This window comes from Mauremys reevesii, linkage group 7, assembly GCF_016161935.1.
Source record: "Mauremys reevesii isolate NIE-2019 linkage group 7, ASM1616193v1, whole genome shotgun sequence".
NCBI lineage: Eukaryota > Metazoa > Chordata > Testudines > Geoemydidae > Mauremys > Mauremys reevesii.
The window spans coordinates 52,819,913-52,836,821 of NC_052629.1; the positions used below are offsets into that span (position 1 = coordinate 52,819,913).

General features: G+C 39.3%; 1 protein-coding gene across 5 annotated transcripts in view; it reads left to right on the forward strand.

The window, feature by feature from the left end:
* Positions 1-16,909, forward strand: part of PARG (poly(ADP-ribose) glycohydrolase) — a 122,227-nt gene that overhangs the window by 1,967 nt on the left and 103,351 nt on the right. For 3 of the 5 annotated variants that reach the window (XM_039481688.1, XM_039481686.1, XM_039481689.1), the window contains exons 2-5: positions 997-1,063; positions 4,267-5,280; positions 10,606-10,792; positions 14,986-15,108. In XM_039481688.1, coding sequence (XP_039337622.1) covers positions 1,026-1,063; positions 4,267-5,280; positions 10,606-10,792; positions 14,986-15,108 — 1,362 coding nt within the window. In that variant the 5' untranslated portion in view covers positions 997-1,025. Of the gene's footprint in view, positions 1-811; positions 885-996; positions 1,064-4,266; positions 5,281-10,605; positions 10,793-14,985; positions 15,109-16,909 lie in introns of those variants that run through there. The other 2 variants (XM_039481690.1, XM_039481687.1) reach the window with 2 other exon arrangements.

A 16,909-nucleotide genomic window follows, 5' to 3' on the forward strand; every position in this document is an offset into this window, starting at 1 on the left:
ATGTGCACAAATTGGCTTTATCAGTCAAGTATAATATGATAGTAAAATTGTATGAAGAGCAAGGGAAGTTAAACTTAGTGGGAGTGTTGAGGATCTTGTTCCACCCCTTCTTGACTTCTCCCTCTGCCCCACACATTCTGAAAGTTCAGTGGCTAGAATGTGTCTGTCAGTGTTCACTGCTTGTGGGGTATGTGTGCATGACATAGACTGTGTCAGCATAACCCCATATAGTAGACGCAGCCTGCACTGACAGAAGAGGTTTTCCTGTTGGGGTAGGCCTCCCTCAAAATGTTAGCTGAGTTGTCAGAAACTCTCTTCTCTCAATGTAGCTGTGTCTGCTTTGGGGATTATGTCGGCATAGCTATATAATTTTCTACACCATAGCTATGTGGTTTTTTACACCCCTGATTGACAGAGCTATGCCAATATAATTTTCAAGAGTAGTTTTATTTGGAGCAGTGGTGGCAGAAGAGAAGCAAGATTGACTATCTTCATTTTGCTATGTAAAGATCCAGAGTGTGTCTTTTTCCCATATACTAAAGGCGTATGTTGGCACTAATAGCTAAAGATACAGAAGCATCTAATTTTCATGTCTGAGAAGTGAATACATCAAGAGCAGCAGTATGAGTAAGGTAATTTTCCAACCCATTCCATTGAGTTTAGCCAATTACTTTGTATTCATTGTGAATACTAAGTAGCCAATGCACTTACCCTGCTTTGCAGATAATCCTGGGATAGGGAGGAAGGGGAGGAAAGAAACCTGTGACTGTACCCTAAAAGCAAGCCTGGAGTTTATAGGGAATACAAGAGCTAATTACAGACGTGAAATCTATATCTGATGTAATATTACATCATTAGTCTGGATGATACCCGAAGCAGTTACGGTAATGAAAACTTAATTTAGATGTTTTACTTGTAGCTAATACAAAATGTAAACTTCATAGTTTTGGGTAATATTGCAATTTGTGTCATAATATACATATTATGATTTTTCAGTTTACAAACAAAGGACAATTACCACTTGGATGGAGAATAAAGGACCCAAGACAACAGAGTTAAAGAGGTAAAAGCTATAATATAAATTGCTTGAAAGATTTTTTTAATTAATGGAACAATTCTTTTAACTGTCTCTAAAGAGGATTTGGGTCAGAAGATTTATTATAACTTACTAATGTAATAATTTTATTCCAGGATAGAAGTAGGACTATTGTAGATACGGCTCTGCTTTCATTTTGGCATAACATAGAGCAGGGGTTGGCAACCTTTCAGAAGTGGGGTGCCAAGTCTTCATTTATTCACAGTAATTTAAGGTTTCACATGCCGGTAATACATTTTAACGTTTTTAGATGGTCTCTCTCTATAAGTCTATATTATATAACTAAAGTATTGTTGTATGTAAAGTAAATAATAGTGCAGTGAGGTGAGTGGGGCCGGCAGCTGGTATCCCAGGCTGGCAGCAGGCTGAATGGGGCCAGAGGCTGGGACTCCTTCTTTCTGCCGGCTCCTGCCAGCCAGAGTACTGGCTGCCTGCCCCGCTCAGCCTGCTGCCAGTCTGGGGTTCTGTTCATCCAGGCCAGCAGCAGGCTGAGCTGGGTCAGCGCCTGGGACCCCAGCTGGCAGCAGAGCGTCACTAAAAATCGGCTCGCATGCCACCAGTTGCCGATCCCTGACATAGAGCATTAATAAATCAAAGCTCTTGGTGTAATCCTGTTTTCAGCAAATACGTTTTTTGCTGTTCCTACAGCTTTTAGGATCATATTCAGTTCTGCTATAAGGTGGTGCATCTCCATTGACTGTGATCAAGTTGTAGCTGCTCACATCTGGGTTTAGTTTGGAGCATACTCTCCTTGCCGAGTATGAATGCCCAGTCTTGCTTTCATAAACTTATTCATAGGCTGGTGTGACAGCATCACTATTACAAATAAAGGCAAACTTGATGTACAGTCTTTATCATTCTGCTGGTACAAGCTATTAAGTATACTACCTAAAACATAACTAAACCCACAAAGGTTTAATTTATGTGGTGTCTGGTATGAAGTAATATCAGGCAATCTTTTCAGCAGAAAATAACTCTTCCATTCCCATAATTATCATGTCAACGGGTTTATTTTCCACAATAACAAAAAAAGCACTGGAAAAGAAAATTGACAGCCATGATGATAAAATAAACAGCAAAAGCAAGGAAATTCTGTTAAAGTGACTGATAAAGTGGTGCCCTTTGTACCTGGGTATTTCAGGGCCTCAGATTGCTGTGTGATATCATGCATCATACGTGGTGAAATACTTGACACAAAAAGATGAATTGAGGATGGAATGAGAGTCTGTAGAGCCACAGCTAGAAAGGGAATTTGGAATAATGTGAGGCCTTTAAAGGGACATGGTTAACTTGAAACCTAGTGAGCTTAAAAAATAATGAAAAAGTAGTGAATGGTCCATATACCTGTCCCACAGTCCTTCTGCCAATTTTTATGACTTCTGCTCCTATTTTAAAGACTTGCACAAAGAGGGAATGTTGAGTTTCTGCAAGCTGTTCTACCCAGGTAGAGTTCTGTTCCCACATGGAACAGCTTGCAGGATGGGGTCCTGACTTTCTCTGCAGTGGAAAATGACACATTTCCTATATATAAATGCTGTCAAATATACAAAATTAAAAAAAAAAAAAAAGCCCCCCCCACTAGTCTCTTTCAGCTATAGTCAGCATAGGTGTTACTTGTAGCAATACTATGTTAAAAATTCTGCTAGAAGGTTTTATTTTAAGTTGACAGTGTTATTTCAATATTTTGTTATTTTAAGTAGCCGTTTCTTGAGAAGTAGACAGTAATATAATCAGAAATATCAATGAGTAGAGAAACTGATGTAGGTATACAGAGTAATGGATGTGGATGTGAATATTGTAAGATGAAAGCCACCAAACTCTTTTTAGTTGTAACTAGTGTTCTTGTAGTTTCTGTGCTTTCAGTGTCAGGTCTTGAGCAGTGGCCCATTTATCCTGTTTATTTGGCTTGCTTAGTTCATAGTACACAACAGGTAATCCATTTATTCATCCATAGTATCTTCTAAGAACAGCAGAATATTATCATTTATTCAGGGGGCTGCTGACTTTCAGTAGTTTATCAAAATGTGTTTAGTCAAAGAGTTTATAAACTGTAACAATCAGTAATTTCCCTTTTTTAATCTTTTAGATGATGAAAGATTAGGGAAAAACCTAACAAAGTACAGTCTAACATTTGATCTATGTTACTTATAGACAATTCTGTAATAGAACCTTCTATTTGAAGATCTAAAGTGCTTTATAAATATTTGTTTAGTTTTACGTCTCTTTGCTGTAGATATGTGTTTTTATACAGATTTACAGATGAGCACATGTAGGCACAGAAAGGTGAAGTGACTTGCCCACTGCTGCTTGGGTGCATGCTGGGAATATAAACTAAGTCTTTTGACTCACAGGCCTGATATTTAATCAGCACATCATGTCTCTGTTCACTCTTAGTGTAATATTTAGTCTAGAACTGACTTAGCTGTAAAATAATAACACATTTAATAAATATCACTTTTTATTAAACTGCAGACTGTTTAGGACTGCCATATCCAAGAATTATTATGCATAAATGTATAAACTGGATGTATGTGGAGTAGGAGCAGAGGTATCTTTGACATTAGTGAGGAAACAACTAAATTATTATGTTCAGTTCTGGTGTCCATACTTTTAAACATGTGTAGAAAAATTGCTGAATGTTCAGAGAAAAGCTACAAAAATGATTTGAGGTCTGGGAAACATGGCTTAAACTGAGCTAGTTAAATCATATTGTATTTAGATTATCAAAAACAAGGTTAAGAGGTGAGTTGATCATGGCCTTGAATGACCTATACTGACAGAAAAGAGACCTCATTTAGGAGGGTCTTTAAGATAGCAGAAAAGGCATAACAAGATTCAGTGGCTGGAAAGTGAAGATAGAAAAATTTAATTGGAAGTAAGATGTGACATTTTGACTATGAGGATGATCAACCTCTGGAACAGATGACTAAGAGAAGTAACTAATTCATCATCTCACTTGGAACCTTTAAAGGGAGACATGTTATCTTTTTAAAAGATATACACTAGTTTAGCTGTAAGTTATTGGACTTTACTGCTGGTATCACTGGGGTAAAATTCTGTGGTTTGTCTTACATGGTTGTAGTAGTCCCTCTGGTCTTTAAATCTACAAATAAGAATTTCATTTAGCAAGAAACAGTTAAACCCAGCTTTTCAAATCTTTTCTTCCACAGTTTGCAGAGCAAAACTAATAGCACAGGAGCAGATCCCAAGATGACTTCTGTTAAAAAGGATAACTTGTGTGAGCATGATGTTAAAAAGCTAGAGAATATTTGTCCACAAAGCTATCCGACAAAATCTGTGGAAATGAGTACGAAACTTGTAAATCTGCCTCAGACTGGCAACCTGTGTAAATGGGAGGCAGAGGGGCCATGCAGAGATCAGCCATCAGAAATGGAGCCTGTTAAAGGGACCCGGTCTGGAGATCAGTTTAAAAATGCCAATATTGATCACATGCACAAAACTGGCAAGCAGGTTCACAGAGGTAGTGAAGAAAATAGTGACAATTGGACTCAAAGGAAATTATCATCAGGCAGGTCTGTGAAGATGGCAAATACAAAACATCCATCAAAAGACAGTGAAACAGAAGGAAAAGTGACTTCATGTAATCCACAGCAGCTAAAGAGCTGCAATCCTGTCCATGTAGTCTGTGTGACTAGTGAGCAAGATGAGGTGGATGTAGTTCCCGAAAGCCCACTTTCAGATGTTTGCAGTGATACCTGTGTATCTGATATCGGAGGTCCAGGAAAACCGAACAAATATCAAAGTAGTTCAGGAGATTCGCATGCTTTTGAGAAAGAAAGTGAACCGGAGTCACCAATGGATGTAGATAATTCCAAGAATAGCTGCCAGGGCTCAGAAGCTGATGAAGAAACAAGTCCATTTCTTGATGAGCAAGAGGATGTTGACACATCAAAAGCTGCTAGCAAATCTTCCAGGTTTCAGCGGGGGAATGCTGACCCAGAGTTGAGAAGGTCACCGTTTTCTTCCAAATGTTGTGAAGGTGCTCGATATAACCTCCATTTTGAGGGGACGGATGACTCTGTCAAAGAGGATGAATTGCATACAAAGTCATATGGGATCTCTCCCGCTCTTTCATCAGAATGCAAAGGTGCAAAACACTGTGGGAAGAAGGACTCGAAAATCACTGCCCATTTCATGAGGATACCCAGAACAGAGGAGAAAAGGTAACCTTTGTTTGTCCTCTTCCTTCTTTCCCTTTTAAATATATTTCTCTTCAGTAATAGCACAGTAGATGTTTTATTATCCTCTAAGCAGGTTTGCAAAATTGTACATAAAAGTGAAGAAACCATTGATTTAAAAACAGCAGATGAGTTCAGAAATGTTTATATAACCTTCTTTCAAGGTTACAAAATAACAGCATGTCTTGAGCCATTTCTAGAACACAGAAGAAATATTAAGGTCAGGAATTAATACTGACCTTCTAAAGCCAGAGTAATGCAAAGTGCTTCTCTGTATATCTTGTCAAGAAATTGTTTAGAATAATTAGATTTTAATACATGGAAACACATGCTGGCACAGGACATCTTTGCCAAAGAATAGCTTTACTATTAATTGTTTAGTAAATTGTAATAGCAGGGTTCTTCTAAAATAAAAAGGTGGTACATATTTTCTTTTGATATCTCTTGACAAACGAGTACTGTGAATTGTGGAATGACTTCTGAATGTTACATATATGAGCTTGAATACAAGTGAATTTTTTCTTTCTAAAGCATTAGTATGATCATAGGACCAAATTAAATTCCTAGTGTAATTCCATTGAAGTCAATAGCTTTATAGCAAGAATGAATCTGGCCTACTGATCTATAACAATCCAATACAATTTAGTAGCTCTTATGTGCTTTTAAAGAGATCCAGTGGACCAATCCTTAAATACACTGATAATCTATTTTTGAGGTGTTTGGGTAAAGAATGTAAGCCACTGATCAAGAAGATTTCCTTCAAACTTCAATTGGTCCTTTGTCAATGATCAATATTAAAAAATATTAGATTTTTGTATGTGCATTCATCTAATGCAAAGAAGGCAGAAGCTACAAAATTCAATCAGAATACATGGGGGAAGGGTGTTTTGTTTGTTTTTCAGTGCTTACATTACTCAGCTAAAAAAAAAAACAACCTGACTTAGTTTTGCTCAAACTTACCAAAATATCCAGCTTTGGGTTGAGACCAATATGGAAAATTTCAGTCCAGGAAACATTGAGAAAGATATTCATAATTGGGAAATATAGTAGTGATGGTGCTTGCTGTTTATTTTTGTTTGTATTACTATAAAGCATAGAAGTCCTAGTCATGGATCAAGACCTCATTGTGCTAGGTGCTATAAAAATACACCAAAACACAAGCTTCCCCAAAGAGGTACACACGCTTTATAATAGATTTGTCTAGGTTATATTTCTCTAGTTTGTTTTTGAGGAGGTCATGTGAGACAGTATCAAAAGCCTTTTTAAAGTCAAGATGTATGACATCTAGTGCTTCTCCCCACCCCCATCCTCAAGGCTGCTTATCCTGTCAGAAGACTATTAGGTTGGTTTGCTGTGAATTGTTCTTGGTGAATCCATGTTGACTGTTACTTATTACCTTATTTTGTTCTAGGTGCTTACAAATTGATTGTTTGCTCCATTATCTTTCTGGACAACCAAGTTAAGTTGACTGGTCTATAATTCCTTGGGTTGTCCTTATTCCCCTTTGTATAGATACTGTATTTGCCCTTTTCCAGTTCTCTGATATCTCTCCTCTCTTCCACAAATTCTCAAAGATAACTAATGGCTGAGGGATCTCTTCAGCCAATTCCTAAGTATTCTAGGATGTATTACATCAGGCCCAGCCGACTTGAAGACATCTAGATTTTCTAAGCCCTGGGCTACACTGCAAACTTGTGTTGATATAACTGTGTTGCTCAGGGGTGCGGAAAATCCACTAAGTGCTACAACAGCGCAGCTGCACTGGTGCAGCGCTGTAAGTGTAGACAAGCCTAAGTAATTCTTAACTTATTTCTCCCCCCACCCCCTGTTTTAGCCTCCTATCCTTCCCCATTTACAATGATGTTCTCTGCTAGTCATCCAGTCACTGCTAAGGATGAAAGAACTACATTTTTTAAAAAAGTATTTGCGTTTCAGAGCCAAACTTACGAAAATTGAAATTCAGAGTGTTGGCTCTGTCTTTATTTCTCATGGTAGTGGGGTCTGAGTTGAAGTAGTAGTGGGGATCTGTGCCTCCTTATTGAAATCAGTGTGAGTTGAGGGTGTTTATTGTTCAGACTCTGGTCCCTGATAAGGCATATAGGTTACAAATTCTTCACTTTATGTGGGGACATATTCTCTCTTTTTTTTTTTTTTTTTTTAAGAAAAGTACTTGCAAAATGCAGCACTCCGGTGTTATGCTGTGGCTAAAAATATAGGAGAGCTGAAATCTTGAACAATGTTGTCTAAAATGACCTTTAATCAATTATTTTTTTCTATTAAAAAAAGAAACTGAATATGAGAGTCATGGGTATTCTGGCCATAAATCAGTGTCTTCAGAAATAGCTGCCTACTTAAAATTCTGTTGTTTGTAAAGTAACAGTTGGAGAAGTAGTAGGTTGTGAAGGCGAATGGATCTCATGCAGACGCACAGAGGCCGGGGAAGTGGCTATTTGTATAGCTTTTTTTCAAACCTTTAGGGTTATTGAACTGTTAGTAAATTATATAGAGAGACTTGTTGGAGTTTGCTGTTCAACAATTCTGGCTAAGTGGAATTGTGGCATATCCTTCTTAATGAATCTGGTCTCTACTTCAATCAATGAATTGTACTTTCATATGTTCCCAAAGTAAATGTTATTTCCACAGCTCTATAATTTTTTTAAAAGCTGTATTAGTAGCATGCCCATTTATTGGCCAGGTCTGTAGTAACTGGGTTTTTAGCTATCCTCAAGATGTGCAAATGAATACTGAGAACTTACAGTACAGAGCTGATGGTGTATTGCCATAATTATTTCGTCATATGGATCTAATTTTTTATTACCTGTAGAATTTAAAAAAATAAGAAGGAAATGGAAAACAAAGTAAACAATTGGTCTGTGAATTTGCATTCTGCAGGGTTGTGTCATAAATGTGCTATTAATTCCAATGTGTACCTTGCACTGACAACAGACATGAAAGGCAGGATGTGACTGAAAATGCTGAATTTCTAAAGTGTCTGTTTCTCCTTGACAAGTGCAGGTAACTCCCATTGGCATTAATGGAGTTGAGGGAAGAACAGATCCCTTTAACCAAAAGATTTTGTACACGGTGTTGAAATTAGATCAGAGAGGACAGTGAATGAATTTGGGCCAGATTCTGATTTCAGTTTCACCAGTGTAAATTCTGAGCAACAAAGTGGATAAACTACAAATTTGTGTTCAGAGAAGTGGTTTTTTTGCTTGACTATGACATATTCTATTATAGCTAGATATTAAGCTACATCTTTGCCAGTGGCACTGCATCTGTTCTCAATAGCAAAGAGCAGCAATTGGTAAAAATCACTTGTGCAAATAGAAGTGTAAGTTTTTAATGAAGTAGCTCTTAATTTTTTAAGCCGCAGTAACCTTGCTTCACAAGAGTATTGTATGCTATGCCTATTCTGTGGAAACAGAATACTTGACATCTTCTGACTTTTTTACTGAGTAATAATATAATTCAAGACTTTGCTTCCTGGCTTGGCTCTTTAGTATGTATCTAACAACTATGTGAACACTTTTATTATAGTGTCACTACTTCATGGTACACATTGTACTTAAGGTTGAGTCCCGGTTTCTATTTTACTCTACCTCTCAGTGTAGACAAGGCCCTTACTTTTCAAGACTTTCTCAAACTTCTGAAATTTTCTGTACTTAGTCTTTGATTCAAGTTACTAGATAATAGAAATCCATTCTTAAGGTGGCATTTGCTTATTTGTAGCAATTTCCTTGGCTAAAATCTGATAAACAGAATTTCTTGGAAGGCTAATCTAACAGAAGAAATTAGTAATATAGTTTGTCAAAATTGTTATGCTGATCTTTTGACTTCTGAAGAAAGTTCAAACTGGGATCCCCCCCCGCCCCCCCCGGCTGATAATGAATGAGTACACCAGATTTTAATGAGAACGTGGAATAAATGGCCACCCATCCATTACAACGGTTGATTTTATATGAAATAGGTTAGCACAGAAACCTCTGGATAGTCTGGTAGAGATGCTCACCTTACCGTAACAAATAAGTCTTGCACAAGGGGAATTTCCTCACAAGTTAATGTATATATTATATATAATTTATTATAGTTATAATGTTAGTAAATCTAGATTCAAACAAAGCTTCAGGATAATCTCTCTTGTATCTGTTGGACACTGAGCAGACTTCTGGGCACTGAGTTAATAAATAATGAAGTGTTCAACAAAATCAGTCTTGTTTCTGGAAATTCTTTGGTTAGTTTAGCCCCTGCCAGCTTCAAGAAATCGAGTTAAATTATTGTTCTAAATTACCTGTGTACGTCTGAAGTAATGCCAGTGTAACAGAGAACAACATTTCAGCTTGTTTCTATAATCTTCCCTTGTGCGTTAGGCCCAATTCACAATTGTCCTACAGCTTGTCTAGTCACTTATGCACATGCAAAGTGGGTGTAAATCATTACCTGTAAATGACTACATATGGAGAAAGGCAAAGCTGGATTTTGAAATGTGTAAGAGCATTTGCTGCTCCCATTAATTTTAATGTCAGCTGTGAATGCTCAAACACTTCTGAATAGCCATCTCTTCTTCTGATTGAACACTCAGTCTGTGCCTCCACTGTGATACTTTTTTTTTTGGGTATTCAGATAGGATGTTGCTTGTATGTTATACTGAGATCTATAATCACTCTGAAGTTCTACAAGTGGTGATTTGTACCAGGTCTTTACAATGTCTGCTTAAGCCATATTACACAGGTGGAATACACTCGAACTGTTTTGCTGCTGTTTGAGGACAAATATAAAGGCTGTTCAAACTACTGACTTAGAAGTCAATATGTTCCATACCCCCAGTAGTGTCTGGGGAGCTGGTGGTACGGGTAAATGTCATCTTGAGAAAGCTGTTGTCCGCTACAGTGTCCTGATGGGTTCATATGGTAAAAGTACTTTTCATCATGTATAAATAGAATATTGCATTGAACATGTACAGTTAATGATTAAACTGATACTTAGAGACTCCTGTTAATGGGGACCATAATGGGACCAAAGCCTCTGTTCCATTCCATAAAGTTTACAATATTTGGAGTAGTTTTGAGGATGGCTTTTCTGCTGTTGAATATGCAACAAAACACTATGGAAAACTGCATGTTGCTGAAAACAAGGTGTTTCTGGATTCAGCTTTTGCTGTGTTTTGGGTGCAGTTAAAAGGATTTTAGAAAAGAAACTACTTAAGTGACACAAATTTAGTTTGAAATCTAATGTTAATACATACATTTAGCTGTAGAGTTTTCCACTGTAAATAAGATGTGCTTCAATGTATTTCTTTTATTTTAACAGCAGGAAAGAACCTTGTGAATTCAAACACCAAAGGCCAGGAAGGAAGATTCCTAAATATATCCCACCTTCGCTTCCAACTAATAAGAAATGGTTTGGGACACCTATTGAAGAGATGAGGAGAATGCCTATGTGTGGGGCTCATCTTCCTCATTTGAGACCATCAACCAATCACACAGTGACCATCAGAGTATGATAATTCAAAATAATATTTGAAAACACAACCTTCTTATTAAATTGATGGCATAAGATATCTTGCCATTTATCAGTTTTGCAGCTTTACCTGATTGTGGAAACTTTTGACTTCTCATGGGAAGCTAGCTAGAGTATCTAATATGCTTAAAGATGACTTGCCTTCTGTGATACAGCGGTCTTACAATTTGGTTGAGTAGGACTACAGAAATATGATTAAGATTTTGACTCTGGCCCTTATGGGACAAACTTTTTTCTTTTAGATAGGTTTGTGCCTCACCATTTGACTTCAAGTTCTGTGAGCTGCAGCATGTATATCTGTAGCTAGAATTGGTCGATGTTTTCTGTTTTCAAAATTTCTCCATTTTGGATTCAAGGTATAAAAGATAAAAGTGAATGAGTGAAGAGGAGTCCAAAGGAATTTTAGCCTTGCATCCCATACTAACCTGGCACATACATACATACATACATACATACATATGTGTGTGTCTGTGTCTCTCTCTCTCGCTCGCTCTCTTTGAAATAATGTACAGTAAAATAATTGTTAAAGTAAAATATATGATAAACTGGCAGCATGTTACACAAGCACAGCTAAAGAAAATCGCATTCATTCTCAATAAACTGACATTTATTTGACTTACGTGTTGCTTAAAAGGCATGTGGTCTATAAGGTGTTCAACTGTTAATGCAATGTTATAACTAGAATGTACTATCATAAAAGTCAGGAATTTTAAATATGGTTCCCACTGTATCCACAACTAGTTATCACCATGTGCAATAATAGTGTGTGTTATTCATGCACATAAATATGGCTACATTTGGAACCATAATTGTATGACTTTTGTGTATGTAAATTTCCAGCCATAGAATAGCTTTCAGTGTTTTTTATTTTTAGAGGAAAAAATCCCTAGCAGGTGATCAGACATTGGAATGATTGCATATATTACATTTATTTCACAGTGCACTAAAAGTTAAAATGATGACACTTTATTTTATATTTATTTTTATATTTTAGAATGTTAGGCTAGAACAGGGGTTGGCAACCTTTCAGAAGTGGTGTGCCGAGTCTTCATTTGTTCACTCTAATTTAAGGTTTCACGTGCCAGTAATACATTTTAACATTCTTAGAAGGTCTCTTTCTATAAGTCTGTAATATATAACTAAACTATTCTTGTATGTAAAGTAAAGTAGGTTTTTAAAATGTTTAAGAAGCTTCATTTAAAATTAAATAAAATGCAGAGCACTCCGGACCAGTGGCCAGGACCCAGGCAGTGTGAGCGCCACTGAAAATCAGCTCGCATGCTGCCTTCGGCACCCATGCCATAGGTTGCCTACCCCTGTGCAAAGATGGCATGCGAGCCAATTTTTTAATGGCACACTGCTACCTGCTGGAGTTCCGACAGGCAGCAGCCTGCCATTAAAAGTCCGGTCCGGCCCCCTCTTCTCCGCGCCTCTCCCCACCCCCCAGGGGCAGGGGGCAGAAGCTTGGTCCTGCCGGCTCCCCTGCCTCTTCCCGCAGTGTGCTGGGTTCCTTCCCCTCCTCCTCCTCTCCATCCCTCCCGGCCTGCTGATCAGCTGATGGCCCTTGCAAGGGAGGGGGTCAGGAAGGAGCAAAGTCAGCCTGCTTGGAGGCAGAGAAGAAGCGGGGGCAGGGCCTTGGGGAAGGACGGGTGGAATAGGGGCATATCCCTGCCAGCCCCCTGCCCTGACCCCCCCACACACACACCCAGCCCTCTGCCCTGAGCCCTGCACACACCCCAGGCCCCTGCCCTGAGCCCTGTACCCCCCTCCCTCCTACCCGCCCAGCCCTCTGCTTGACTCCTTCCCCAAACGACCCCAGCCCTGACTCTGGCACCCTCACACATACCCGGGCCCCCATGCCTGGACACCTGCACCCCCCCTCACATGCCCCCAGCCCTCTGCCCTGACTCATGCACCCCCCACATCCCCACCCTGAGCACCAAACGGGAGCTCCTGCATCCCCACTCGCCCCACATTCCCACCTGCACCCCTCACACCAAATGGGAGCTGCCCAGGTAAGTGCTCCACACCCAAACCTCCTGCCCCAACCTCGAGCCCCCTCCCTCATTCTAGATCCTGGCCAGACCCTACACCCTGACCCCCAGCCCTGTGCTCAGTGCACTCCCACCCTCAGCTCAGTGCAGAGAGAGAGGAAGAGAGAGGGCCAGAACCAGGGAGAAGGTAGGTACCCACTGTATGTGGGCAGGGCCGGGACCCCAGACCGGCAGCGGGCTGAGCGGGTCCGGCAGCTGGGATCCCGGCTAGCAGGAGCTGGCAGATGGAACCCCTGAGCGGCAGCGGGCTGAGCAGCTCAGCCTGCTGCCGGCCCCGCACAGCCTGCTGCCGGCCTAGGTGAACAGAACCCCAGACCAGCAGTGGGTTGAGCGGGCTGGCAGCGTAAGATCAACATTTTAATTTAATTTTAAATGAAGGTTCTTAAACATTTTGATATCCTTGTTTATTTTACAATACAATAGTTTTAGTTATAGAGAGAGACCTTCTTAAAAACATTAAAATGTATTACCGGCATGCAAAACCTTAAATTAAAGTGAATAAATGAAGACTCGGTACACCGCTTCTGAAAGGTTGCCGACCCTTGATATAGTCTGACCTCCTGAATATCACAGGCCATAGAAGCTCACCCAGTAATATCAGCATTGAGAATTACAAATTTGCTATGTCTGCAGTTTTTAAAATATAGCTATGTTTGAGTTATTTGAAAGCAGAACAGTATATAATACATTTTGTAAAAGCATAAAAAAATAATTTTGAGTTTTTAATGGCTCAAAAAAGGCCAAACTAAATTGTGCAATTTTTTTTTTTAAAATCCACTTTTGGGCTCTGTATAAAAATGAATGGCTTTTCACCTGTAAAAGGTGTATACTTCCCCTGTGTGCCCCTTTTGACTGGGTATGTACAGCAGATACACCCTGCCTTAATGTTTCCAACTGTATCCATCAGTAAATCCACTGTAAAGAATCCAGACAAGGGTAAGCTGAAACAACATACATATATCCCCTTTAATAAGGTCTTGGGGAGGGAGCATTTGTAACAGAAGTTCATAGGCCCTTACTGGATGACCCTGTTACAGAATTTCCAAACTAAAAGTCCACAAAGAGATCCTCTGGCTGGGTTAGGCTAGCCCTCTGGAGAGTGAGGGAGAGACTACTATCCTTTGCAGCCTGGATGGCTTCTAGACCCATTCCTCCTGCTCAGTTTCCTGTTCCTGTTTAGATTAACAAGCCATAAGGTGGGCAGGGGCCTCCTTTATTACACCCAGGCTGTCTTGGTTGTAGACTCAAGCCTGTCTCTTAAAAGGGGAAGTATGCTCCTACAGCCCAAAAAGAAATGATTCAGAAAATGTTATATAAATACCTGAAAATGATCATCTTGTAATGAAAGTGGCTTCTCCACCAAAATGATTGTTTTGTTACTCTAATATCCTAGTGTCTTAGACTGAAAACAAGTATAACCCACACCAGCACAGTGTGGCTTTTTGTCCCCTTCTGGTGGCTAGACTGCATAGAGACGTTTAAGTCATCTACTGCTGACTTAATTGACCAGATGCTTTAGCTCAAGCAGTAGCTGCACTCTATTTTAGATCCAGAGGTCCTGGGTTCAATCCTCACAGACAGCCCAGGCAGGAGCAGTGTTACACAAACGTGTGTATCTGAGGCTATGTCTATACTCCTGCTGGCTTGATGCACCGGGGGTCGATTTAATAGGTCTGGTGAAGGACCCGCTAAATTGACGGCAGAGCACTCTCCGATTGACCCTGGTAGTCCACTTTGAACAAGAAGAGTAAAGTAAGTCGATGGAAGAGTGTCTCCCATTGACCCAGCACGGAGTAGATACCACAGTAAGTCAACCTAAGCTACGTCGACTCCAGCTATGTTATTCCCTAGCTGGAGTTGTGTAACTTAGGTTGGCTGGCTATGTGTACACTACCGAGGTAAGAGTTATGTCTAAGACTATATAATATGGGCCAATGCCTGCTCTGAGATGTTTGGGTATAGTTGCTGTTAAACTTGATGGAACGTGTGGAAAAGGATTTGTGGCCAAAATTTGGCTGTGCATTCACTTTTTATGAGGATTTCTGTTTCTTATTGTTTATGTAGGTTTCACAAGCACTTTGCATAGCATGAATTTTCTTTCTATTCTCTGTTGCAGGTAGATCTATTGAGGGAAGGAGAGGTGCCAAAACCTTTTCCAACTCATTATAAAGATTTGTGGGATAATAAACACGTTAAAATGCCCTGTTCAGAACAAAACTTATACCCCGTAGAGGATGAGGTAAGACAAAAAAATTTCCTTACAAATATGAATGAAAGTTTGGGCAATAAAACTGAGACAGATACAACAAGGAGTTGTGACCCTGCCTTCTGCTATAGTTTTAGATGTTCAGTTTGCCATACTGAATCAGAACACTGATCTATCTGGTCTGGTAGCTAAACTTCAGACAGAAGAACAGAACTCTTCTGCCAGCCAATAATTCATTTAGCCGTCTGTGTGATGAATACTGTACATGGTAGGGAAAAAGAGGGGCAGGGTGGGCATGGAAAAAAGGAGAGACATTTTTTTCCCCTCGATCCTATTGGTGATGATCATTACACCTTTCAGAATGATTGATTGGTTCAGTTATAGAGTGTCACTCAGTGTGCATGTATTCACAGTCTTCAAAGGTTTCAAGTGTATCTTTTCCTTCTTTATTATATTATTGGCTAAACCATAAATGGCCTAGTCTTGCTAGGTTTAAGATTTTTTTGATACGAGTATCATGTTACCACTTGGGAGACTTGTGATTGAGATCCCTTAATTATAGGTAAACAAATTTTTGGAGATTTACCTGTGTGGAGACCAAATTGTATTGCCTCTTGACAGCTGGTGCACACCTCTATAGCCTAAAGGCTTTTTGACTTTCTCAGCTGTGGTATTTTTGCTGCAGCTGAAAAATTAATAACTGATAAATTGGTGCTTCATAGGAAAAGGATTAATGAAAACCCTATGGCGCCACTTAGACAAGAGCATTAGCATGACTCTGAAGAGGTAAACTATCTTGTCCAGCCCTCTCATACCAGTCTCATGAAAATTGCCTGTTTCCACAGAGTAAGCACTGGAGTTTTTCCCAATATCTTTTTCTCTCTTTAGGCATATGGCCTTAATTTCAGTATGTGGAAGAATGAGCCAGACTTTCTGTACCTTAATCCCCCTATCTGTAGTAAAAGAAAATGACTGCTTTTGAAGACTGAATTGTTGAATTTAATATTCTGAGTTTCAAAAGAGATTTTTTGGGGGCTTTTATAACTCTAGCCATATTATGTCATAATCAAATATCCACTTTATCCTTACTGCTGAAACCTTTGTTCAAATCTTGGTCGTCTCTCTCTCTCCTTGCTAATTATAACTCTCCCATTTCTCCCCTCTGATTCCATATGGTCCAGATCTTTGCTAGAAATTTTGTCTCCTACTGCTTTGATAATACCACTTTTCCTTGCCTAGTATAATGAGCATAGAATACCTCTGTTTTTGTGAATTGTATTGGCTTCCCCTCTGATTCTGGGTGTGATTGACGGTGGTGTTTGTAATCTGTAAAGCCTTACATGGTTTGGGACTTGGCTCATTTAGGGACTTTCTCTTTGTCACTTTACCATTTTGGTGGTTGAGAGCATATGAGGCACTTTTGCCTACTTTTCATGGATGTGCAACCTTTGGGTCTAGAGGCAGACCGTTTCTGGTGGAGGGTCTTCAGCTATTAAGCTCACTTCCTCCAACAGTGGTCTCCTTGAATAATATTTTGGTCAACCATTTCCTGCATTAAGGACCGTTAATGCATTATTTATGGCTGATGGGGTAGCATAGGAAAGAGTGTGGTTAGTATGAAGGAGAGCACTTTATATATCATTTAACAAATGTCCTAATTTAAAAAAAAAACTCTTTAAAGCAAAATGCAGTGTGATTTGAGACATTAATTAGCAAATTACACAAGTGTACCAAGCATAAGTTCTTTCTAAAATTAGGCAAATAGAGAACCTCTTTTCCTTTTCTTCCCTCTACAATTGTACTCTGGTATACAGTCAATGACGCTGAATATTTT